General features: G+C 48.4%; 1 protein-coding gene across 1 annotated transcript in view; it reads left to right on the top strand.

Moving 5' to 3' along the window:
* plekho1a (pleckstrin homology domain containing, family O member 1a) overlaps window positions 1-23,494 on the top strand; it is a gene marked incomplete at its 3' end in the record, with an annotated part of 31,045 nt that extends 7,551 nt beyond the window's left edge. Inside the window, exons 3-6 of the mRNA XM_084459317.1 lie at window positions 18,790-18,930; window positions 20,228-20,332; window positions 21,538-21,639; window positions 22,100-23,494. Coding sequence (XP_084315443.1) covers window positions 18,790-18,930; window positions 20,228-20,332; window positions 21,538-21,639; window positions 22,100-23,494 — 1,743 coding nt within the window. The remainder of the gene's footprint in view (window positions 1-18,789; window positions 18,931-20,227; window positions 20,333-21,537; window positions 21,640-22,099) is intronic.
* Between the last annotated feature and the right edge of the window lie 2,987 nt (window positions 23,495-26,481).

Below are 26,481 nucleotides of genomic sequence, written 5' to 3'. Positions count from 1 at the left end.
ATTTGAGATTCTGAGTTCTGAATTTGAGATTCTGAGTTCTGAATTTGAGAGTTTGAGTTTGAGGTTTCAGGAATGCAGCGGAGGTTTCATCATCTCAAAGAGCCTCGTGGCTGTGGAGCTTCTCACATGATGCAGCCCGGGGGAGGGGTGTGTGTGCGTGTGTGCGTGCATGTGTATGTGTGTGTGTTTTGTGTGTGTGTGCATGTTCCGGACTAAGGCGTCCATGTCGCAGCTCCTGACCTGGTGATATCACCCTGTATGTTTCTCTGCCGTTATCATCATACTGATCTCTGATTGGCTGAGAGGCTACATGCATCATGCAACATTGATGAGAGGACTGGTTGTTCTCTGACATGCCGGCCTGTGATTGGCTGGTTGGCTAGAGGGTTGATGGGACGGTAAGTGCTTCCTCTCTGCACATGCATCTATGATCTGAGTGAATTATAGATGACCTCTCAGCAAAGGGTTATATATAGAGAGGGATGGAGGGAGAGGTGGAGAGGTGAAGGAGGGATGGAGGGAGAGGTGGAGAGGAGAAGGAGGGATGGAGGGAGAGGTGAAGGAGGGATGGAGGGAGAGGTGGAGAGGAGAAGGAGGGATGGAGGGAGAGGTGAAGGAGGGATGGAGGGAGAGGTGGAGAGGAGAAGGAGGGATGGAGGGAGAGGTGGAGAGGAGAAGGAGGGATGGAGGGAGAGGTGGAGAGGTGAAGGAGGGATGGAGGGAGAGGTGGAGAGGAGTAGGAGGGATGAAGAGAGAGGAGGGGCTGTTTCTCAGGAGGTAGAGCGGGTCGTCTAGTGATCGTAGGGTCGGTGGTTCGAATCCTGGCTCCTCCTGTCCACATGTCCAAGTGTCCTTGGGCAAAGACACTGAACCCCAAATTGTTCCCAGTGTGCAGGCTGGTGTGTGAATGGGTGAATGAGAGGCCTTCATTGTAAAGTGCTTTGGATAAAAGCGTCATATAAGTGCAGTCATTTACCACACGTGAGGAGAGATGGAGGGGTTACACTGGAAAAGTATGAGACACAGGGTGCAGAGAGAGGGCTTGTGATTGGTCCAACAAACAGAGAATTATTTATCATTGGTCCTAGTCAGATAATTCATTCAGCAGAGTGATTGGAGGAAGAGAGCTGTGTTGCTGGGCGTCATGTTGGTTCAGGCCTCTTGTTTTTTCCATGCAGTTATTTCAGGAAAGACTAGTGCTGCTGATCTAAGAATAGCACACACACACACACACACACATATTAGTACATTTAACTGTGTGACTGAGGAGAATCGTCTAATCTGTGTGTGTGTGTGTGTGTGTGTGTGTGTGTTAATGCTAACCTAGTTTATACCAACCAAACCCTGAGGGCACGATTACTGCTGCTGGAGCACCACAGTCTGATGGGCGACCAATCACAGCGCGATCTGGAGGTTGACCAATCAGAGATCACCCTTCCATTGGCTCCGGAGTTTCCCCTGTCACTGTGTGTGCCTGTGTGTGTGTGTGTGTGTGTGTGTGTGTATGCGTGTGTGTTTGTGCATGTGTGTGTGTGTGCGTGCATGCATGCATGTATTTGTGTGTTTGTTTGTGTGTGTGTGTGTGTGTGTGTGTGTGTGTTGGCTTCTGCTGGCTGTACAGACTTTTTTTTAATGTCTTTGCATTTCAATGGTGCTAGGTTATTCTCAGTCTTTCATGCACACACCGTCTTACTAGACTTGTTTTTAGAAAAAGCGCCTTCTACGTCTTTTCAGCGCTTTCTGTGCGAGCGTTCTGTAACCTTAACGACAGGAATCATAGTCTACTTTCTTGCCAACGTTGACTCAACCATTATCAAAATCATCCTTAACATACTATAAATTAATAGCCATCAGCTAAAATTATGGCAAATTAATTAGAAGGTTCTCATTGGCTTTCACGTTTGAGGGGGAGGAGGAGGAGCGGGTACCTGCCCAGCCAAGGGGCCGTTTGTGGGTAACTAACCTACATGACATCATCCGCGGCCGACAGCAGTACGGGCCATATTACAACCTCGTATAAATAAATGTTGGTTTGTGTGAAACGGATCACAAGTGGCTCAACCGCTAGGATACTTTATCCATCTTTAAGTCTTTTGGGGGCACTGGTACCTAAGTTAGGGATGGTACACAATTACCAATTCTCCTCATCCGGTCAGCTGTCATCACACAGCGCCTCTCTGAAAAGTTAAAATTCAACTCAGGCGTCAAAACAGGCGTCCGCCTTTTGCCTTTTCCCATAGGGGTTGCATGATAAAAGGCGCTCGCCTAGTCTAGTCTAGTGTGAACGCAGCTGTTTGGATGCAGCAGGAAGAGAGTGAATTATTCATGTGCTGGAGGGCTGTGATGGATCCTCAGGCTGATATGTCCCATAGTAGACTTGGGTTGAGGATGGGCGTGTGTGTGTGGGGTGGGGGTTATGTGTGTGTGTGTGTGTGTATGTGTGTGTATGTGTGTGTATGTGTTGTATGGCGTCACATTTATGTAAAAAATCAAGAGAGCGTAAAACACTCACGGGCAGATTGTTATTTCACATGCGCAGATAAGTCCTTGCGCCCAAATTCAACAGCCGAGAGCGATACAGGCTGCCGCGGGCGTATAGAGCCACCACGCGTGTGAGTATCTGCTAGTCGAGCACTTTCTCCTCACGCTCAGTTCAACTGTGCTCACGCTCAGTTCAGTTCTGCTCGTATGCACTTGATTTCTGCGCGCTCGCAGTGCAGCTCTGCGCGTGGGACTTGGCCTCTCTTGCTCGAAGTTAAATTCTGCGAGCTCGATGAAAATCTGCTTCACAATTTCGGGCGGATACCAAGGGAGGGACTGCCCTCTTGTTATTGGTCAATTTCAATGTGGTCACACCCACACGATTCCACAGCTTCAGCTTCAGTCAAGTCAGCAATGTGTGCAACCGCGTAGCTCACGTTAGCTCACGTAAGGAGGAGTAATTATGGCCCATGTGGATATGCTAACTGAGAAGACAAATCTGACGAACGTCGCTATTGCTTTCACATGTGCAAATTGAATTTGCGAACTGAGCAGACAACCGTCGCTACTTCCACATGTGGAATTGCGAATGTAGCTAACTAAGTAAACACTCGTGAGGAACGTCGCCGCTGTCACCATCAGAAGGTAACTTAAGCTGCTAGTTGTCTTGTTAGCTCCGATATGGCTAGCCAGCCTCTGTCCAGTGAGATCAGTGATATGACAACTTATTGAATGAATCATGCTCCTCAATGGTCCTGCTAAAGATGTCATCAATATATACCTTGACACCTGGAAGGCTCTCAAAAATCTACTGGATTGTCCTATGAAACACCTCGGGTGCAGAAGCCAGCCCAAAAGGTAATCTTTTGAATGAATACCTTCCAAATAGGGAATTAAATGTGCAGAGTCTGGTGCTTTCCTGGTCTAACGCTATCTGTCAGAACCCAGAGGACGCATCCAATTTAGAAAAGTACTTTGCGCCTGCTATGTCACCAAATATGTCCCCTCGCGTAGGCAACTGGTAGTCCTCTCGTTTTAGATCTTTGTTGAGCTCTTTGGGATCGATGCATAGCCTTATTGAGACATCCTTTTTCTCTACCACAACTAGCAAGTGTACCCACTCAGTAGGCTCCTCTCGCTTTTCCACTATGCCCAAGGATTCTAGTCTGTTCAACTCTGTTTTTAGCTTTCCCCTTAGAGATAGAGGTACTTTCCTAGAAGCGTGAATGACTGGTCTGTTTTGCTTTTTAAGAACTATTTTGTGGGTGACTTCAAGTTTTCCAATGCCCTGGTAAACATCAGCATAACCTCCCTCTACATTTCCTGTGGCTTTGTCGCCCTCACCTCATGAACACGTTTTACTAGACCTATGGCATTGCATGTTCTGAGCTCGATTATGGTTGTTACCTTGTTACCTTGCACGATCACAAAAGGTACATCATATCGCTCACCTTTTATGGACATTACCAAAGTGCACGTACCCAGTGTGGGGATGGCCTCCCCACCGTATGCCCTCAGTTTCACTCTGTTTTTGGTGTTCACAATGGCTGGGATCTCCAACCTAGCCAGATCAGTTTCAGACAGTATGTTGGCCTGTGCGCCAGTATCCAACTTGAATCTGATGTCAGTTCCATTGACCGTGTACTCGGCAGTCCTGTCCTCGTCCTTCACTGCACTGGTGACCATTCCCACGAAGAGGTCACCTGTAGTATCACTCCCATCGCTGTCTTCACCGTCTTCCTCGTCTATACATATTTCTGTTGACAGACCTTGGCGAAGTGGTTTCTACCGCCACACTTTCGACATTCCCTCCCATACGCCGGACATTGCTGTGGTTTGTGTTCCCCGCCACAGCGCGAGCACTGCCTTGACTCAGCACTCTGTCATTTGCTCTAAACCTGCTTTTCGCCACTCTGCCACTTTGCTTTGTGCTTTGTTGCGACGTCTATTTCCATCACTGTCTTTCAGCTGACCACAGTCCATTCTTTTCAGTCTATTCTGTGTCGCTTCTCTTGCCTGACACACTTGTATTGCTCTGTCTAGCGTCAACTCCGAGTAACTTTTCTCTCAGTCTCTTGTCGCGCACCCCCATCACTATCCTGTCACGGACCAGCGAGTCAGCTAACCCGCCAAAATTGCACGACTGACTCTTCAACTTAACGTCCATAATAAATTCCTCAACATTCTCCGACTCTGTCTGTGACCTGCTGTTGAAAACACATCTTTCATACATCTCATTTTTCCTTGGAAAGCAAAAAGCTGCAAGTCTCTCCACCACCACTTTGTAATCCTTCTGCTGTGCATCTGTTAGCTGCATGCTGTTGAAGACGTCCAATGCATCTGCACCAGCCACCATTAGAAACAATGCAACCTTTTGTTCATCTTCTTTCTCATCGCCCCCAATTGCAGTCACATACAGGTCGAACCTTTGCTTGAACTTTTTCCAATTGTCCTCAATGTTCCCTGTCAACTTTAGCTCACTCAGAGGCTTCAAATGATTCTCCATCTCTACCGGCGTGTCCCTCTCGCGCCCACGTGCCAAGCCAACACTGGAATCACTGTTAGCTAGCACTAGCAGCTGCCTTTCGTCGTCCAACTTCCTCACTTTACTCATCTGCCGACTGATCCTGGTACTATGTTGTGTTTGGCATTAACACTTAATAATAAAGACGGCGAAGTGTAGAATCAACGAGTCTTCCTTTATTAGTTCTCGCACAAACAGCCGCTCTGTTCGCGGTCTCTCCATCCACAGGCAGATCACGTCATCACGTATGACACCTAACAGGCCATATCCTCGAATTCGCATGATTTGGAAAAAGACACAATGGATGATGTGCCTAATTCCCACTCCCCTGCAGAATCTCACTCCCCTTCACGTGAACGCGCACTCGCTTTTTCCGCTGGTTCTCACTGCAGCTTTGTCATTAGTTCGAGCTGCGCTATTCTTCCAACGACACGAGTGTTTCTACGTCTCGGCAAAGACCAGAACGTCACAAGAGCTGCACAGTTATCGCAAAAAACGATCGTAGCCTATATAATGGGTTTGAAAACAACAGCAAACACTATGTGTAAATAAGGTTTTAAACTTCATCAACATCATTATAAATAATCAGCCCCTATGGCTGGATACAGGCGCAGCAGAAGTGGAGAGTGACAGTACTGTAGGATTTTGGCGGGGCGCCACGGCAAGGGTGTTTGGTTGATCACAAAGGTCTTAAGATGAAGCTGACCGAATATGAAGTTGATCGGATGAAATCTGTAGGAGGAGGAGTTAAAGAATGAGGCATGGAAATGGTAAACACATGGGGAAAATGGCACATTAAGAGCAAAATGGCTGACTTCCTGTTGGATGTTGGGTATAGGTCCAAGAGACATTTTAGTGTGTCTCGATGAACTACATATGCCCACCAAATTTCGTTCACCTACATCAAACTGAAAGGTGGGGCTCGCCATTTTAAATTTTCCAAGGGGCGCACTTGAGCCGTTTTGCCACGCTTATTCCTGTCACCAATGAATTATAATTTTTTTTACCGGGACTGACGTATCTGCAAAGTTTCATACGTTTTCATCGATATTTAGGCTGCCAAAAAGGCATTTGTTTTGGAAGAAGAAGGTAGGAGAAGATAGGAGAATAATAATCCTTCAAATTTCAATAGGGCCTCGCACCGCCAGTGCTCGGGCCCTAATAAAATACGTGTTAAAAGGAAGGGTCCAGGGCACATCTTGAACAGGTGAATTTTCAGCCTGCGGCTTTTATTAGTGGCACTCGCCATACGTTTCAATGGGGAGCACAGTTGCCGAACAAATCGTCACACAGCGAAAACTATAAGTCACACAGCTTAGATACTTACACTGTACGAATCAGCACAGTTGTGTGAACATTTCGATATATAGTATGTGTATAAGCTGTTAAAACTGTAGGCATAGCTACAAGTTAGAAAAAGAGTAAAAATGCAAAATTAGCAGCTCAAAAGCTAGAGTGCGTCGCCATACGTTGCAATGGGGAGCGCAGTTGCCGAACAAATCGTCACACAGCGAAAACTATAAGTCACACAGCTTAGATACTTAAATTGTACGAATCAGCACAGTTGTGTTAACATTTCAATATAATAAACTTTATTACAGTCTTGTAGCCCACATAGTAAAGACAGTACATTACATATAAATATAAAAAAAATATATATATATATATATATATATGTGACCGCCGCTGGTAATTTGGTCCTCAACTAGGCATTTTCATTTTTCAGTTTTTTACAGATTATGAAAGTGCAGATTGTAAGCTTTCAAATGAGGTCTCATACATTGAAATCTGAACATATTTGAAGAAGATATGCTTATTTGAATGCTAGTACTGCCAAATCAACTTAGCTGAGAAATCTCCCTCCAAAGTTCTCCAACATTTTCACACCTCTGACTGCCAGGTAATGGGCGTGAACAATAGCCTGGTAACCCCTCCCCCAGCCACTCCCCCACTGGACGATCTGTCATTATCTGTCAGAGTGGCTGTCAACTTGGGGTATTACCTGAGAGTGGCTGCCAAGTGGGGTGCTCTCTCACTGATGACCCCACACTCTTTGAGTCAGTATTAATCTTGTGTTGTGAATGCAGTTAAGAACAATATAAGATGAAGTTCAAATATAACGTTCTTTATTGTCACATACATGATATAAAGTACAAGCATAAGTAGTTAAGTGTACAAAAAAAGGCAACAGTCTAAGTGTTAAAGTGTACAGTCAGTTGTCTGTTTTATAGACAAGGTGCATAGTGTTCATTGTGATCAAGTGTACAAAAAAGTAATAACAGTCCCCAGCTCAATACTCAAGGTAATAACAACAGTACTCAGCTCAGTATTCAATATTCTAACAATGCAGTCTGTGCAAGTGTGGGCAAGTCTGTGCAAGAGAACAAGCAACGCTTCAGTATACAAACAGGAAAACAGGAAAGGCTGTGGCCTTTCTCCTGCAGTGCTGTCCGTCCTGATGATCTGCAGTGAATCTACAAGCGGACAGTCTTGTTCTGAGCTGCTGTGGAGTTTGGCGGGGAACATGTGACGTCTCGTCCCTCATCAGAACAGAACTCTCTGATCTTGTCAAAGAGATACGTCTGTCTGGCCATGTCCAGTCCGGGTGGGGCTTGCACAAGAAGACCTTCTCTGGGGGGCAGGACATCAGGCTTGCGCAGCAGCTGAAACTCGACTGCCGGTGCATCACGGTGTTCTCTGGCCACAACCATGCCAGGTCTCTCAGCATCAAAACTAAAATAGAATAGAAGGAAGAAAGTACATTAAACTATTGCCCACAGTACTGTCACTCCATATAGATAAAATAGTACCAGAATGTGTTGATTAAATAGACTAGCTAATGCATGATAGGATGAACGTATTCTCACCTGTTGTGCAAAATCAAAGCTGTAGTGCATAGTGATCTTCTTGCTGGCTGGTATGAAGGGAGAGCTGCAATTCCTTACAAGCTGGAGCTTGTTTTTGCTCATCCTGTAACCAAAACAAAGAAAAAGGTGTCAGACTACCATACCTCTCATGCTCTCTCATTCTGTTTCTCTCTATAATATAGCTACCTAGCTCGATATTAGCTGCCTCGCTGGCTAGTTTAGGAACAAAGGGCTAGCTCAGCTAACTAGCATGTTAGCTAACGTTAGCTAGCTAGCCTTTGTTAGTTAGTGCTAGTGCCTTTGTTATGCTAGCTAGACTTAGTCACTTGTTTAGAAAGGAGCTACTGCTAAACGACTAACGTTAATGTAATGTAAACAGCACAGATAGTATAAAGATCAGCTTACCCCAAAGCAAAGCAGAATGCTTGGCGGTGGTATGAATCTGGTACGTCGTTCGACGTTTCGCTTGGTAGCAACTTGGTAGCAACAAGTTGATACAGTCATCTCTGTATCACAGGTCATCAAGAATAAAACTCCGTATACGAACGAGTCCTGCTCTGCTGGAGTTTTAGCTGCTCTTAAAACTCTTTCCATGCCCTGGATGCCATCCCCGTCTTCTCTTTAGCAAAAGCTGTAGGATCCGTGGTTTAACTTGGGACTGAATGTAAACAAAGCCGGCGTGTTGGGGAAGGGTGGGGGGCGGAGAACCCGGAAGCAATAGCCAATGAAACCAAATCATGCTAATCGATCTGCCCGCCCCCAAGCCCGACTCGAAATCCGCTAAAAACGAGCTTAGTTTGCAGACTAATTAAACGTATTTCGTGAACCTAAAACTGTTGTCTGTTATAGTAAGTAGGTTCTTCACAACTTCAACTTTGGTAATACACAAAAAAACAAAAAAAAAGTTTTTTTTAGTTATTTTGCCCCCTAGCGCATTTCGGGTTTGCCGAGTTGCGGACCAAATCACCAGCCGCTGTCACATATATATACAATTAGAAGCACATAACAGGCACAGAGGCTTAAAGAGGCACTCATGCCAGTGTTCCCGGACGGTAGACAAGTACCTGACAGAGCTACGGCCAGGATCTGTCATCAGTTCAATGATGTCATTCAGAGAGCGGTCAAGTCTGCGCTCTAATGTGAAGGTCAGGTTCCTCAACAGGGTCATGAAGGTGGTGGAAGGAGGTTACAAAAAAGCTCACTGGCTCTGGTACTCTTGAGTTTTTTCAGCAGAATCCTAAGGCAGTCATTGTAAGCTACCTGCAGCTTGCGCAAGCTCTCCTTCTTATAGTTCACCCAGAGGGGAGCTGTATAGACAGGGGTGCAGTAAGCTCTAAACAGGTTCACTTTAACATCAACAGTACAGTAGTGAAATTTTCTGACCAGTATATTAGCTTGGACATAGAGCATTCTCCTCTGTTTGTACATATCAGCGTCATCCTCCATTGTGTCAGTGATAATGTGTCCCAGGTATTTTGGACACACAGGGTTTGCCCTGAGAGATGAAACACAGGAAACTCAAGTTCCAGGTCTTCCTTAGTCCAACATATCAGTACCATACTCTTTTTGGCATTATACTTAACATCAAAATCAACCCCATAGACTGAGCAGATATTAAGCAACTGTTGAAACCCAGCGCTACTGGGGGATAGAATGGCCAGGTCATCCGCATACATAAAATGGTTGATCAGGGTCTCACCTATCATGCATCCTGTCCTGCACCCCCCCAGCTGCTTCGTCCATATAGAGATTGAAGAGGGCTGGGGATAAAAGCCCCCCCTGCCGGACCCCATTACCAACACTGAATTGGATAATATGCTCCCCCATTTTACCTGCATCCGCTAGTTAGCATACCAGTAAGCTAGGATGCGTACTAGTATACTAGGCACACCCCTAAGCTTAAGCTTGTTAAAAAGCTTGTAGTGGTGGATGCGGTCAAAGGCTTTGGATGCATCAATGAATCCAATAAGCATAGTAGAGCCCTGCCTTCTATATGTCTCTACCGCTTCTTTTAGAGCATAAATACATAGGTCAGTACTGTGCCTGGGCTTAAAGCCAAATTGATTATCCGTGGTGGTTATATAGACACTGAACCTGTCAAGTAGCAGTTTTTCAAACACTTTGGACAGAATGCTGGCTAGTGCTATGGGTCTGTAGTTATCAATACTACCTACTTTACCAGCTTTGTCTTTAATTACTGGAACAAGAGTAACCGACAATATGGAGTCTGGCAATGTGCCATGAGTCATCAGCCCTGTGAAGCAGATAGAATGCAGCACTGCCAACCTGGGCCCAGCTAACTTTAAGTGCTCTGCTGTAATGTTGTCCAGGCCACTGGCTTTGTTGTCTGTAAGTATGTCCTATGGCATTAAAAACCTCATTGGTGTTAAAATAGATAGTTTCATCTTCTCTGGTCAGCTATGTCCACTGCATCTGTTACACCCTCTATATTACATGGGAGCACTGCTTTAGCCCTGTTGATAGTTTTTACCTCTTTCCAGAAGTCAGTGATGTTACAACTAAGCAAGTTGTCAGCCATGGAGTGAGCACTCAGGGCCTGCTCTTGTTTGCTTATAAAACGCAGTGCATATTTGTATTTAGCATTAGTTTTCTTTTTATGCTCAAGGTCAGGGACCTGCCTGGGCCTACCAGCCATTACCCAGGCCCTATGGGCCTCGTTGGCCTCAGCATGATGGCTAGCTACACATTTATTCCACCCTGGCTTGATGTTCTTGGTCTTCCTAGGATGAGTGGATAAAGACCTGCTAGCCTCATGTAGAGCTTTCACTATATCATTGTACAAACCACATAAACGTTCACAGTGGGAAGAGTCCTCACAGTTTACATTCGTACAACAGATAGCATTCATAGGCAGATTCAATTTACTCAGTAGGTCATCAGATCTGCAACAGTATTTGAGGACATCATCATTAGATAGTTTACCCCATGCTATCTTAGCCTCACCATCATCCTCATTCTTAACCAACTTTAATGTCAACATTTAAAACCATGGCAATAGGGATGTGGTCAGAGGTGGCCAACCCATAACAGATCTCCATACTTTCTAATGAGGCATGAGCATCAACAGTGGATACAATGTGATCTAGCCAGGAAGTAGTATTCCATGCTTCACTGACGTAGGTAAAACTTGAGTCAGGCAAGAGGACTTTACTTGATATTACTAGGTTAGTGTCATTTGTGAACCTTAGCATGTGTTTTGCAAATAGAGAATTACTATCTGCCAGGTCTGCATTATAATCACCCAAGACATAGATGCATGACAAATTGTTATCCTCAATGAAGGAAGCCTACTCATAAATTAATCAACATGATCATAGGATTCATATGGAGTATAAATATTTAGAATAATACAATTCTTTCCATTGCAATTAAACTCAAGCCCGATGGCCCAGTCCACATTTAAACGTACAACTTTAACCATGGGGTCATACTTAATGTTCCATAAAATCGCCACTCCTACAGCTATCCTACCTCGGACGATTCTCGTACTGAGATCCATTGTGGATTCACCCAAAATCCTGTTTGGCCATCCAGCTCTCCTGTATACATAAAACGTCACAGTCATCCAGCAGTGTATCCACCACCAGCCGCCCAGCAGCCGTGTGACCGACCCGGAGGCCACGAGAGTTGTAGGACACAACCCGCATTATGGGGCTGTGGCACTCCCGTCAGGGCTGCTGGTGGTCGCCTCGGTCTCCTCCATTGTCACTTCAGAGGGCGCTGCAGACGCCCCCGCACCAGGGACCAACAGCCCCTCGCTCCGTGGGCAAGGGATCTCCCCTGGGGTTCTCTCAGGTAGACCCCCCCCCCCCCCCCCTGCTGCTCCACTGGGCCGGCGGGGCTCGAAGTACTGCCTGATGACTGACCCAACTGGCCAAAACTGAGGGTCGTACATCTCCTTCCAGTCGTTCCATTCAGCAGTAACACAGAAGGAGCTGAATCTGCTGTATGGCGTCGCGATTTTCGTACACTTCACCTCGCGGTTCATCTTCCCTTGCAGGAAGACACGAAGAGTGTCAGCATCTAAGTTCACTTTAAATTTCGTAGCGAACACCATGACCATCTTCGTTTTAACCGTAGACAGTTCCTCATTGGTTATCTCTGCCGTCCCAGTAATGCTGAACGTTTTCCGCACATACCTGGCTGTAGATTTCGCTGCGAGAGGATTTGCAGCATAACGGTGAGCAGAGTTCACTTGGACTGCCTTTAGTTTGCTACCGTCCCTCACCACTTTACTCCAGCTAGGGGGATCCGACTTCCTGGGGGCAGTTTCACTCCTCTGGGCTGGAGACACGCTCGGGGACTCCCCAGACGTCGACCACCCCTTACCCTGGAGTGGGGTTTTCCGGGCAGTGCGGGGAGGTCCCCGCGGTTTCACCACCGGCTCCTCCACCGTAGCCAAGCCCGGTTCAGACTCGTTGACCGGATCTGGACCCTCCACAGCAGGCTGCAGAGTAGTAGGCGCAGGCAGGTGGGCCACCATGGAGGAAACATCACCTCCTTCACCAGTAACTTTACGGTTCTCCACCTTTACCGGTTCTCCACTGTTCTCCACTGCCAACAGCCGCTGGTTAAGGGAGCCAGATACCTCCAGCAGGTTTTCACATGCAGTCGCCTGCGAGGTGAGGGAAGTCTTCAGGAGTTCAATGTCTGCATTAATCTGCTGCATTCTTCCAAGTAACGCAGAGACATCAACATGTTTGAATGAAACGGGAGGCAATTCATCTAAAAAATGGGACACAAATTTTGGTCCAAGTTCCCCTTTCTCCTTGCAAACAGCCAAACACATTTTGATGTAGATTTCGTCTTTCTTCTCTCCCCTGTGAGAAGACCAGCGTTTACTATCTGGGAACAGCTCCGCCATAACATCCTTGGAGGCTTCAATCCGTTGGGAATTGAAACTGGTCTTAACTATCTTAACGATATTGTCTTGGTCGAGCGTTCTCGACTTTATCATGAGAAAATTCAACAGTTCATCTTCAACTATCTCCATCCTTATGCCGGGCTCACACTACAGGATATTTAAAATCCTAACCAATTTCGAAATCGGGTTACATCATGCACATAAGGAGAATCTTAACAGATATTCTTCTTGCGCATCTCAAACAAGCACACACAGCAAGATTTGAAAATAACAGCTCATCACACACTACAGGATCTTATCTTGCCCGAGGGAGCAAAGAACCACTGGTCCGCCGTCTCACTTAAAGGGTTAGTCAAGTTAGTAAAGTCGGGACGTAATAATCTTAAATATCAAACATGTTTGATATTATCAGGGCCGCCCCGATGGGTCTGCGAGCCGATCGGGAGGTATAAGATTGGATCTGTAAACCCCTCACATTACAAGATAATCTGGGCCGATCATCGGCCCCGACCAACGTTCCAGACCAGATTTCTCCTCCGATTGTCGGGAGGGTCGAATCGGGGATCAATCGGCCCAAAAATCCTGTAGTCTGAGCCCGGCTTTAGTGTGGTAAATCACAGGTTTAATGCGGGCAAACGCTCCCACATCACACCGACGCTGCATGGCAGCGGCCATCTTCGGCGGCGGCCATCTAAGACACACATATATAATATGTGTATGAGCTGTTAAAACTGTAGGCATAGCGATAAGTTAGAAAAAGAGTAAAAATGCAAAATTAGCAGCTCAAAAGCTAGAGTGCGTCGCCATACGTTTCAATGGGGAGCGCACTTGCCGAACAAATCATCACACAGCGAAAACTATAAGTCACACAGCTTAGATACTTATATTGTACGAATCAGCACAGTTGTGTGAACATTTTAATATATAATATGTGTGTGAGCGTTCAAAACTGTAGGAGTTCCAGCAGTTTAGAAAATGTGTGAATATTTTCAAAGCAACTGCTGCCGCCACTCTAAAAACAAAGTTTCTGAACATTCCAAAAGCAGTTTCAAGCAGTTTCAATGGGACAAAATTATTATTAAAAGTTGAATTACTAAAAAACTATAAAAAATATAAAAAATCTGAATACATCTGATTAATAGCTAAACGTCATGAACATTTTAAAGTTTGAATGAAGTTTCTAGCACAAAGTATGAAGAAGTAGTTAAGCGGCAAAAAACTGGGGAGAACTATAATAAGTAAGAAAGAAAGAAATAGTGGGAATATTACAAGTTGGGCTAGCTTCTACAAGCTAGCCCACCTAATAAGAAAGAAAGAAAGAAAGAAAGAAAGAAAGAAAGAAATAGTGGGAATATCACAAGTTGGGCTAGCTTCTACAAGCTAGCCCACCTAATAAATAAATAAAATAAAAAATTACAAAGTGCAAAACAGCAGCATCCAACAGTTTTAGTTGTATCTATCAGCTAACAATTATCTATTTATCATCGTTCACTTAAAAGAGCCGGCACATAGAGCCGTATCGTTCGGGACCGACCCATCACTAGTTCACTCGCGGAGCTCCGTACCGGACCAAGATGGCAGCCGCGTTTTTCGTCCGGCAGCAATCAAATCAACGTCAATGCAGCGTCTAGTGTATATGTCTATGGCAGTGGTTCTTAACCTTGTTGGAGGTACTGAACCCCACCAGTTTCATATGCGCATTCACCGAACCCTTCTTAATTGGAAAAATAAAATATGATTTTTTCAAATTCAAAACATAGGTATATATTTTACTGGTGCACAAAATGAACCGTGCATCAACATCACTGTGTTCAAAGAACAAAACCATCAAAACATGATTTTCACACAAAAACAAAAACATAATAATGAATATTTACTGCAAATCAGTGTGACTTCTGCTGTTGCCTTTCAGAGACCAGTTCAGAAATGCGCGGCTTCACCTTGGCAAGTGCCACTCTCATGTCATTTTCGCAACAAAGTCTGTTCCTTTCACAATCACACGACGTACCATCACGACAGTCACAAGTCGACTACTGAGCGCACCAAATTCCCTGCAGCACAGATAGGCCAAGCGGTGTAGCGTGATCACCTGCAGCCAATGATGGCCAAGCGGGGCGTGTCATCACGAATCATGAGTCGGGTGTGTGTCTTGACCTCCGCCGAACCCCTGAGACAGACTCACCGAACCCCTGGGGTTCGATCGAACCCAGGTTAAGAACCACTGGTCTATGGTTTTAGCAATAAACCTTGTCATTCGTTGTCACACTGCCCAATCAGTGGCGACGCAAATTAATCTCTCGGCACCAATCAGATTCGATCCAGACTATTTTGCTAGAGCACCGTCGCTGCGTCCGGGGCTGGCTCCGCCCAAGACGACTGTGATTGGTCTAAAGAAATACTGCGTTTTTCCCCACCTATTGCAGAATGGTAATATGTCCAGCCAGACCTGTCTCCGGTGCTGGCACAGCGTAAACGAAGTGTGGAGATCTGTGGAGGTCTGGCTATGCGAGACTAGTACGTCACAAACAAAACGAAAATGTGACAAAAATAAATAAATCGTCTAGCTCTCCAAAACTAAAGAAAACACTTATTTGATAGTTCGATGGTGTTCACACAGTGCCCCAATGTACCAAATTCATACAAAACACCAGAAAGTAAGTTTTTGGACTGAACTATCCCTTTAATGCTGTGAGATGTCTTTGATCCCTGAGCTGCTCTCTATCTCACCCTGGCTTTACAGAGGCCTCTGGCGCTGCACACACACGTACGCACACTCACACACACACACACACACACACACACACACACACTCACACACACACATACGCACGCACACACTCACATACACATACACACACACACACACACACACACACACACACACACACACACACACACACACACATACACCCCCCTGCCCCAACCATGACCCCAAGTGATCCCGTTGGTGTATACAGAAACTAATGTGTCCCTCGGGGAGGTCTGTACCCTCAGCCCCCTTCTCACTCCCCCCTCTCTCCCTCTCCTTCTCTCTCTCTCTCTCTCTCCCTTTCTGTCTCTCTCCTTCTCTCTCTTTCTCTCCCTTTCTCTCTCTCTCCCTCTCTCTCCCTATCCTTCTCTCTTTCGCTCTCTCCCTATCCTTCTCTCTCTTTCTCTCTTGCTCCCTCCCTATCCTTCTCTCTCTTTCTCTCTCTCTCCCTATCCTTCTCTCTCTCTCCCTTTCTCTCCCTGTGTTTGTCTATCTCTCTCCCTCTCCTTCTCTCTCTCTCCCCCGCCTTTCTCTCCTGAGGTTAGCTGTGTGAGCTGCAGTCAGTCAGTCAGGACAGTCAGTCAGTCAGTCAGCCAGTCAGCCAGTCAGTCAGCTAGTCAGTCAGTCAGTCAGTCAGCCAGTCAGTCAGCCAGTCAGTCAGTCAGTCAGTCAGTCAGTCAGTCAGTCAGCCAGTCAGCCAGGACAGCCAGTCAGTCAGTCAGTCAGCCAGTCAGTCAGTCAGTCAGTCAGTCAGTCAGTCAGTCAGTCAGTCAGTCAGTCAGCCAGTCAGTCAGTCAGTCAGTCAGTCAGTCAGTCAGTCAGTCAGCCAGTCAGTCAGTCAGTCAGTCAGTCAGCCAGTCAGCCAGTCAGTCAGTCAGTCAGGACAGCCAGTCAGTCAGTCAGTCAGTCAGTCAGTCAGTCAGTCAGTCAGTCAGTCAGTCAGTCAGTCAGCCAGTCAGTCAGCCAGTCAGTCAGTCAGTCAGTCAGTCAGTCAGTCAGTCAGTCAGCCAGTCAGTCAGTCAGTCAGTCAGTCAGCCAGTCAGCCAGTCAGTCAGTCAGTCAGTCAGTCAGGTCTGTCTCTGTGACCCTGAAGCTGTTGATTAGAATTGATCTCAGTTTAAATGAGATGCCTTGCTCAGGGCCTCAGGAGACAGATGACAGGAGGCTAGGGAGGACACACACACTCACGCACACACGCACACACGCGCACACACACACACACACACACACACACACACACGCACACACACACTCACATATATACACACACACACACGCACTCACACACACACATACACGCACATACAGACACACTCACACACGCACACACACTCACTCTAATTTCTGCGGTTTATGCTGGCTCTTCAAGCATGTTTTGAATGAATGCAGAACTTTTACAATTAAGTAAAATAATAGGACACTTGCTGTGTCCTGCTGCTGCTGCTGTGTGTGTGTGTGTGTGTGTGTGTGTGTGTGTGTGTGTGTGTGTGTGTGTGTGTGTGTGTGTGTGTGTGTGTGTGTGAGTGAGTGAGTGAGTGAGTGAGTGAGTGAGTTTGGGTGTGTGTGTGTGTGTGTGTGTGAGAGTGAGTGAGTGAGTGAGTGAGTGAGTGAGTGAGTGAGTGAGTGAGTGAGTGAGTGAGTGAGTGAGTGAGTGAGGTGAGTGTGTATGTAGGTGTATGTGTGTGAGTGTGTGTGTGTGTATTAGAGATGCGCGGATGGAGTTTGAGCTCACCCAAATCAGCGTGCACTCATCAATCATCCACCGCCACCCACCCGACATAATTATCTTCTAAAATTTAGAGACCCGCACCGGCACCCAATCCGCCAAACATGAAGTTATTGTATTTACATTTAAATTATGTCCAGCTGTTCGTGCTGATTCGCTTTTCATATAGCCGCATTTTCTTGACTTAAACAATTTAAAGATTATAGGCTCGCTTTCGCAGGATCTGGGTTGACGAAGTGATCGAGGGTATTTGAGTGAGCTGCTGGCAGGTCTCGCGCTTTCTCACAGTTGTTATAATATAATTTATATAGTTATAGTAGTTATTAAATATGAAAATAACTGACAAATCCATCCGCAATCCACCCGAAATTAATCACAATGTTGATTTTTATTGGCCCACCCACCCGCGGATGCGGATATCTGCAATATTCACATCTCTAGTGTGTGTGTGTGTATGTGAGTGAGGGTGTGTGGGTGTGTGTGGGTAGGTGTGTGAGTGTGTGTGGGAGTGTGTTTGTGAGTGAGTGAGTGAGTGAGTGAGTGAGTGAGTGAGTGAGTGAGTGAGTGAGTGTGTGTGTGTGTGTGTGTTTGGGTGTGTGTGTGTGTTTGGGTGTGTGTGTGTGTTTGGGTGTGTGTGGGTGTGTGTGTGTGTTTGGGTGTGTGTGGGTGTGTGTGTGTGTGTGTGTGTGTTTGGGTGTGTGTGTGTGTTCTGAGGGCTGCTGTGTAACTGGAGAATGGTAATTAGTCTTCTCTCCAGGGTCACGACCTCCTGCTGTTACCAAAGATGTATGTGTGTATGTGTGTGTGTGTGTGTGTGTGTGCCTCCCTGTGTACTGTAGGTGTGTGTGTGTGCTTATGTCTCTTTGACGAGAGATGGTGTGAGGTTCCTCCCAGGTCAGCTTGCAGCCTGTCTGACTCCTCCTCCTCCTCCTCCTCCTCCACACAGCCTCACTCAGACCAGCTCTCCACACCGACTGCTCCTTGGCTGCGCCTCCACCACCTCTAGCAGGGCGTCATGGGAGACAGCTACAGTCCTGAACTAGAAATTGTTCTTGGAGAGCACAGACCTCCACCCATGAATGACATTTTGTGTCTCTGTGCGCGTGCGTGTGAGCAGGACATGTTTGGTATTGTTGTATTTGTTAGGTTGAGAGCTTTATGCCAGTCCAAACCCTGTGTCTCTGTGACCTTCCCACGCCGAGATATGGCTGTTTCAATCCCCCCATTGACAATGAATGGAGGTGAATGGGTGGCCGTGTTTGGGCAACTCCCATCCCATGATTTGGATCCACTCTTAAAGTTGATGCGTTCTAAGTTGGACCATGCTGCACCCCTCCACCAAGTCTCATGAAAATCGGTCTGGGAGTTTTTGCGTAATCCTGCTAAAGATCCAACCAATCAAACAACCAGTGAAACTCCACTGAAAACATAACCTCTCACCCTGCACTGTCGTTGGGTAATAAGCCTGTGTGTGTGTGTCTCTGTGTGTGTGTGTGTGTGTGTGTGTGTGTGTGTGTGTGTGTGTGTGTGTGTGTGTGTGTGTGTGTGTGTGTGCAGGTGAAGGATGAGAGGAGGGCAGTGGAGGTGTGCGACCTGCTGGACTACGAGCGCTCGGAGGAGCTGAGGAAGCTGAAGAGTCGCAGCAAGAAGAACCACAGCCGCTTTACCCTGATGAGACACCAGCAGCCAGGAGACATGGTCAGGACAGGACAGGCCCGGGAGGAGAGGGGGCCGGGGAGGAGAGGGGAGGAGAGGGGGCCGGGGAGGAGAGGTGTGGGAGGAGAGGGGGCCGGGGAGGAGAGGTGTGGGAGGAGAGGGGGCCGGGGAGGAGAGGGGAGGAGAGGGGGCCGGGGAGGAGAGGTGTGGGAGGAGAGGGGGCCGGGGAGGAGAGGTGTGGGAGGAGAGGGGAGGCCAGGGAGCATGGTGAGGAGAGGGGAGGAGTAGTCTCAACGCCAGACCTATGAGAGTTCTTTCGCTGATGTGCTACGTAAGCTGTGCTAACTACTCTGATACACTACATAAGCTACGCTAACTACTCTGATACACTACATAAGCTACGCTAACTACTCTGATACGCTACGTTAGCTACGCTAACTACTCTGATACGCTACGTTAGCTACGCTAACTACTCTGATACGCTACGTTAGCTACGCTAACTACTCTGATACGCTACGTTAGCTACGCTAACTACTCTGATACGCTACGTAAACTACGCTAACTACTCTGATACGCTACGTAAGCTACGCTAACTACTCTGATACGCTACGTAAGCTACGCTAACTACTCTGATACGCTACGTAAGCTACGCTAACGACTCTGATACGCTACGTAAGCTACGCTAACGACTCTGATACGCTACGTAAGCTACGCTTACTACTCTGATATGCTACGTAAACTACGCTAACTACGTTACTGCATGCTGCAGATCTCTCTATGGGTCTGGGACACTTCAGGCATAAAATCTGGTGCTCAAATCCTGGCCAATCATTGGTTTCGCAAGAATCCCTGCAACTTTTGTGATCAGGCGCTCCCACCTATAGATATTCCCCACCTATCTAACCTGTGCTAGCGTCTCTCATTTGCTGCTACGACCTGACACTTTCAATTTTGAACCGTCGATACGCACTCAGAACACTAGCTTGGGCAGCGAAGTGGCACAGACTCTATTATGTAGTATGCAGAGTGCAGCGATTCAACATAATATTTGAGTCTGGAGTCTAGGTTAGGAGAGGCCTGGGAGGAGAGGAGAGGGGAGGAGAGGCCTGGGAGGAGAGGAGAGGGGAGGAAAGGGGAGGAGAGGCCTGGGAGGAGAGGGGAGGCCTGGGGACACGGCGAGGCCCTCTGCCCAGGAAGGGTATGAGAGGCAGGGCAGGGGAGGCAGGACAAACTTAAACTCAGTGGTTCTATAATAACGCTTTTAGCAAGTGGCCAATCCTAGTTCTTTCTTTGTGATTTGGGTCTTATGAAGTCCTCCCTCTCTCCTGACCTCATCCAGGTGCCCAGCTTGGTGTTTCTGGCCGTGAGTCCAGAGGAGAAGGAGTCATGGGTCAACGCTCTCAACATCGCCATCGTCAAAGCCAAGAACCGCGTCCTAGATGAGGTAGGGTCTCTCTCTCTCTCTCTGTCTCACTCCCTCTCTCTCTCTCTCCCTCTTTCTCTCTCTCTCCCTCTTTCTCTCTCTCTCTCCCTCTTTCTCTTTCTCTCTTTATTGGTCTCAGAACCCTGAACCCCCTCCCAACATAAAACCCTGTTTGTAGCTCATTCAATCAGACAGACTGGGATGAGAGTCCCTGGGTGCGCAGTGAGAGCAGAGGCTGTGTAAAGGGAAGATCACACTGTCCTCCTCACTGATTCACCAGGGAACAGGAGTCGTTGCCCCGTCCCTGCAGGTGCGGCCGACCCGTTAACCAAATGCACCTCCGTCACACGGTGACTCACTCCCCAGCAGCCTGCTATGCTACAGGGGTGAACAGTCGCTGGTTTCAGTAGCCCATGTTACCACTGTGCCCTTGAGCATGGCACTTAACCCATAAACTGCTCCAGCTTGAGCTGTGTGTTTGTGTACATGTGTGTGTGTGTGTGTCCCTAACCGGAGGCTGTTACTGTTAAAGAGAACAGGCTCTCAGTCTGTCCGTCTAAATCAGGGTTAAAACAGGCCCAGTCTGTCTCTGTTCTCTGTGGGAGTGCATGTGAGAACAGGACTGTCAGACTGCTGAGATGGTGTGAAGTGGGAATGCTCAAGAGAGAGGAGAAAGTGTGTGTCTGTGTGTGTGTGTGTGTGTGTGCCAGAGTGTGAAGTGCCTGTTTTAGCGCTGGGCGTGTGATTCTCATCTCTCCATGTGTTCTATACTCTCTGCATTCCATTAACCTCTCACTCACACATCCATCCCTCTCTCCATCCATCCCTCCATCCACCCATCCCTCCATCCATCCCTCCATCTATCCCTCCATCCATCCCTCCATCCACCCATCCACCCATCCCTCCATCCTTCCCTCCCTCCCTCCCTCCCTCCCTCCCTCCCTCCCTCCCTCCCTCCATCCCTTCCTCCCTCTCTCCCTCCCTCCCTCCATCCATCCATCCATCACTCCCTCCATCCACTCATCCCTCCCTCCATCCCTCCATCACTCCCTCCCTCCCTCCCTCCCTCCCTCTATCCATCCCTCTATCCATCCCTCCATCCCTCCCTCCCTCCCTCTATCCATCCCTCCATCTGTCTTTCCACTCCTTCCTCTCTCCTGTTACCATACAGAGAAGGATGACGGTTTCCTAGGTGACGGCTAACAGTCTGTGCGCTCGTCTCCCAGGTGACCGTTGCGGAGGACAGTGTTCTGGTCCATCCCACCAGAGAGCGCGCCCGGATCCCCCTCCGCCGCCGCCTGCCCACGCGAGGACACCTGCTGGCCGTGGTGGGTACTGCAGTCACCAGCCAACACCGACGCTACTTAATTCAGCTGCATGAGATAACTTTTGTATAGTTAAATATTCAAGGTTTCAATCAATAGTTTATGAATTGGCCTTAGCAAGACTCAAAAAATCATTTTCGTGACAAGAGACAGCATGAGACTATAAATTTATTATTTTAGAATGTCAGTGTAGTGTACCGCTAGTGTATTATTACTGCAGTCTTTATCACGACCAGAGGGGCCCCAAAGTGCCAAAGTGTCTCATGCAGCTTTAATACAGCTGCCATGGTTCTGGTGGTCTATAAATCTGCTCCCAGTCAGACATCGACACGCCCTGAGGCAATGCCCAACTGGGGCGGCTGTAGCTCAGGAGGTAGAGTGGGTTGTGCAATGATCGTAGGGTCGGCGGTTCGAATCCCGGCTCGTCCCGATGACTTGTTGAACTGTCCTGTTCTCCTCCCAGGCCTCCACCTCCTCCGACGGTTCGCTGACCCTCGACCTCGTCCGCCAGGAGAACGGCTCCGCCTCTGAGAGTGAACAGGAGGAGCCGCTGTTGTGGGGGGGGCGGGGCTACCCGGTCGACCCGGGCCATGGTGGAACCCCGGGCCGCCAGCGCGCCGGCACGGACGTGTCGAAGCTCCGTGCGAGCGCCAGGGAGGCCCGGGCGCCGACGGGCAGCCTGCCCCGCGGCAACGAGCTCTCTTGGGCCCGACACGGCGCCAAGCCCCCGCCCCCACAGGCCCAGTTCCAGGCCCAGTCCCGCACCCCCCAGCCCGGGAAGAGGCCGAGCCTCCAGGGGAGGGGTCGCTGCGCCTCCATGGACGAGGTCCTCACCTCCAGCAGGCCGCTCCGCTCCAGGGTAGACCAGCCCAGCAGGGGGGAGGCAGAGGAGGAGGAGGAGAGGGCCCCCCAGCCCGGCCCCGGGCTCCAGGCGGAGCCCCCCCCGGTGGGGCAGCTCCAGAGCCTGATCGCCCAGAAGATGCAGCGAGCGCAGGAGCTGCTGGAGGAGATCAGGCTGCAGGAGCTTCAGCGCGCCAAGGGAGGCGGTGGTGGCTATGACTCCGCCCACCGGAGGGGCGTGGACTCCCCCCGTCTGCATCACCTGAGGGGATCGGACCCGCCGCGCTCGCGGTCCCCAGGCTCCGCCTCCTGCTCCTCCTCCCGCAGCCGGAGCGGCGAAGCCCCCAGGCTGAGGGGGAGGGACTCGCCCAGACTCCGCCGTAACGACTCGCCCAGGGCCACGCCCAGGGCCACGCCCAGGAGGTCGCGCTCCAAGGGAGGCGACTCTCCGGCTCCGAAGGCCTCTGACCCCCTCTCGCGTCACAGAGACCACGACCCCCCCCCACCCGCCCCTCGCTCCCCCCGGGCTGGTGAAGACGTGGAGTCTCCCTGTCTGAGCGGACCCCCCCCGCCTCGCCTCGCGGGCTCTGACTCCCCCATCCAGAGGGGCGGGGCCTCGCCGGGTGTGGCTGCTAAAGCCTCTCTGAGCGCCAGAGCCCAGGACACGCCCGGTCTGACGGGCTGCAACTCTTCCCCCGAGCACTCTGATTGGCCCGTCCGTAAGACCACGGAGCCCTTGTCTCCTCCCTCCGGCGGCGGCGGCGGTGAGGAGGAGGGGGAGGGGGAGGAGCGAGGGCGGCGGGCGGAGGCGGAGCGGCTGCTGAGGGAGGCGGTGAGCTCCTGGAGGGAGGCGCAGGAGGTGCTGGAGGAGGTGAGGGAGCTGCAGACCCAGACGCTGCGGCGCCAACGCCGCTCCTCCTCCCTGTCGGACACGCCTACCTCGCCGTCACATGACCAGGGGGAGGCGGGGGAGAGGGGGAGGAGCTCCCGTGAAGGAGTAGGAGACCCCAGTGGCTAATTAGCTTGCTGGACCCTTTTTTTTGTTGTCTCCGGAATATAAAGTGTGATTTGGTGAATATTGATAGTACAGTAAGGTTGGTAGTACAGTAGTTCTTCTGCAGAGAGAGCACTACAGAGGGACTCGGCACAGGCTTTCATTTGTCATTTTTGTGTTTTTATGGAGTTATACTGGTAAAATGAGAAACAGCAGGTCTTTGGGTGGTGGTGGTGGCTGTGTCCATGGGGTTGGAGCGTTTGTATGCTCCTTTGTGTGTGTGTGTGTGCGTGACTGTATGTGCTCGCGTGTGCGTGCAGTTGTGTGTTTGTGTGTGTTTGTTTCTATGTGTGTGTGTGTGTCTGTGTGTGTGTGTGTGTGTGTGTGTTTGTGACTCAGTTTGAGTCTGAGGTATGTCCGTGCTGTGACACACACTGCTGTAGATTTACTTATTTATCTATTTCCATGTTATATATGAGCCATTGGTCATAGAAAAGCTTTGCTACTGGAAAGCACAAACACTGAAACACTCTGCACAAGGTCTGATTGGTGGAGAGAGTGTCAGGTGTGCTGATTGGTGGAGAGGGTGTCAGGTGTGCTGATTGGTGGAGAGGGTGTCAGGTGTGCTGATTGGTGGAGAGGGTGTCAGGTGTGCTGATTGGTGGAGAGGGTGTCAGGTGTGCTGATTGGTGGAGAGGGTGTCAGGTGTTGCAGCGTGAAGCCAGGGTTGGTAGCGTCGTCTCTCTTTGTTACCAGGAACATCCCACCCCCTCCTCTCAAACCGGGGGACTTCACCATTTATTTAAATATTCATTTTCTTCCCAAAGACTTGATTCATAGAAACACTGATTCATAGAAACATTCGAAGCTGTCAAGCAATTCCCAGAGCACTGTGATTCAGGTGTTGTCATGTGATTCAGGTCCTGTCATGTGATCCAGGTCCTATCATGTGATTCAGGTGTTGTCATGTGATTCAGGTGTTGTCATGTGATCCAGGTCCTATCATGTGATTCAGGTCCTGTCATGTGATTCAGGTCCTGTCATGTGATGTCATGTAGGTCTGTTGAGATGTGTCCTGGTCGGGGTTACCAGGGCTCCAGAGGTGTGAGCACCATTAAGCCCAGCGGTTCTCCTCTCTGAGTGCTGTGTCTGTCCTGCACTTCCCACCAGAATAGAACTAATCAATTGTTCAAAGTCAGCACCATGTCCTGGTGTGGTCACATGGCCGGGTATCCAGCCATGCTATTGGCTGACGGTCAAGCCATGATTCATAGGTCAGTGAGTTGAAATTAACATGCAGAGAGTATCTGATCTGGGACAGAATGGACTACAGCCCAGCCTAGGGAAACGGAAACACACACACACACACACACACACACACACACACACGAGCGCGTACACACACACACTATGGATGGCTTTAATCACTAGAGTATGACTGATGAGTGCTTTATCTGGCTAACTGGTAGCGTGTGTGTGCGTGTATATGTATGTGTGCGTGTGTATGTGTGTGTCTATTTCCAGAAACAATATACAGTACTGTCTAATGATGATATGCCTTCAGAAAGCACTATTGTAAATGTGGTCCTGTAATAGCGTTGATACTGAGGGCACTTGGGTGTGGTGCAGTCATCCCTGAGAGGCAGAGTTGGGACTGGAGGGGGCGCTCTCTGTAATGGGGGGGGGGGGAGGGGGGTTAAAGGAGTAGTAAAGGGAAAATGCATGTTTAGCCCTGTTTTAAGGTTACTTATGATCATATACAATGGGTCAGATCAAAACGTTGACAAAACTAGCACTTTTCAGAAAGTCTGATAATTGCTCTACCACCGTTTAGATCATACAATGGATGTGGGTGGGCACCTTGAAAAATCTTTCAAAAAACATGTTAAACGTTCAATTTTAAAGACAAGAAACTAACCGAGGTGTTAGTTGGCGTTCTGACATATAATTCACCATAACGTAAGATTCTAGTTCATCTGGAAAGGCTTTTTAAAATATTTAGCATAGAACTATTTAGTCGCAGCACATACGTGTGTAAACTTCCACAAACTAGGTAGCCTAGCAACATAAACAATAAAAATAGCTACCGTAAGTAGTTCCGCTTCCTGAATCCCCTCTGCGGATTGATCTAAACATCTGCAACGGTCGCTTCAATACAAGTCAATGGATTTCATAAAATGATCCATAAAACCCTACAGGATTCATACTTTGCAGCGAATTTGATGTCAGAACACCAACGGACACAAATTACCCCCTCGGTGAGCTTCTTGTCTTTGAAATCGAGAGTTTAACATGTTTTTGAAAGATTTTTCAAGGTGCCCACTTTCATTGTATGACCAAAACGGTGGTAGAACAATTATCAGACTTTCTCAAAAGTGCTAGTTTTGTCAACTTTTTGATCTGAACCATTGTATATGATCATAAGTAACCTTAAAACAGGGCTAAACATGCATTTTCCCTTTACTACTCCTTTAACATCACGCCACCTGATCTGTTAACAGCAATTAGTGAAAATGACTAATGTGAAATGAATAAATAATTTACACCAAATTCTCTTTGTCTTTCCAACATGTCTCTTCCTGGTTCCCTTGGGGACTGTTGCATTTTTTATTGCATATTTTTATTTCCCATTAAATATGGAATTATGTATTCAGATTGAATTATGGATGATTGTAAAATGAGTATGCGCATGCACGGTTCCATCCTTTAAAAGGAGACAGGAAGTGGAAGGGTTTTAACAGCCCGTCTGCTCAGTATGCAGACAGAGTCTCCTACCGGCTGGATAACACCCAGATTAACTGATGGAGGCTTAGATGGTGGAACAGAGGTGAGGGTGAGAGAGAGACAGAGAGGGTGAAGGATAGGAGAGGGGTAGAGGAGGAGGTTGATGAGGGGGGAGAGGCCCAGGGGGGAGGGGCTGTTTCTTTGTGAGTCACCAGCCTGACAGCATCTGGCTCTACAGCTCTGCCAAAGATACAACTTGACTACGGTACTTGGGCTATACTAACGTT

This window comes from Borostomias antarcticus, assembly GCF_949987555.1.
Source record: "Borostomias antarcticus genome assembly, chromosome: 27".
NCBI lineage: Eukaryota > Metazoa > Chordata > Actinopteri > Stomiiformes > Stomiidae > Borostomias > Borostomias antarcticus.
This window is presented reverse-complemented; position numbering and strand designations above follow the sequence as displayed.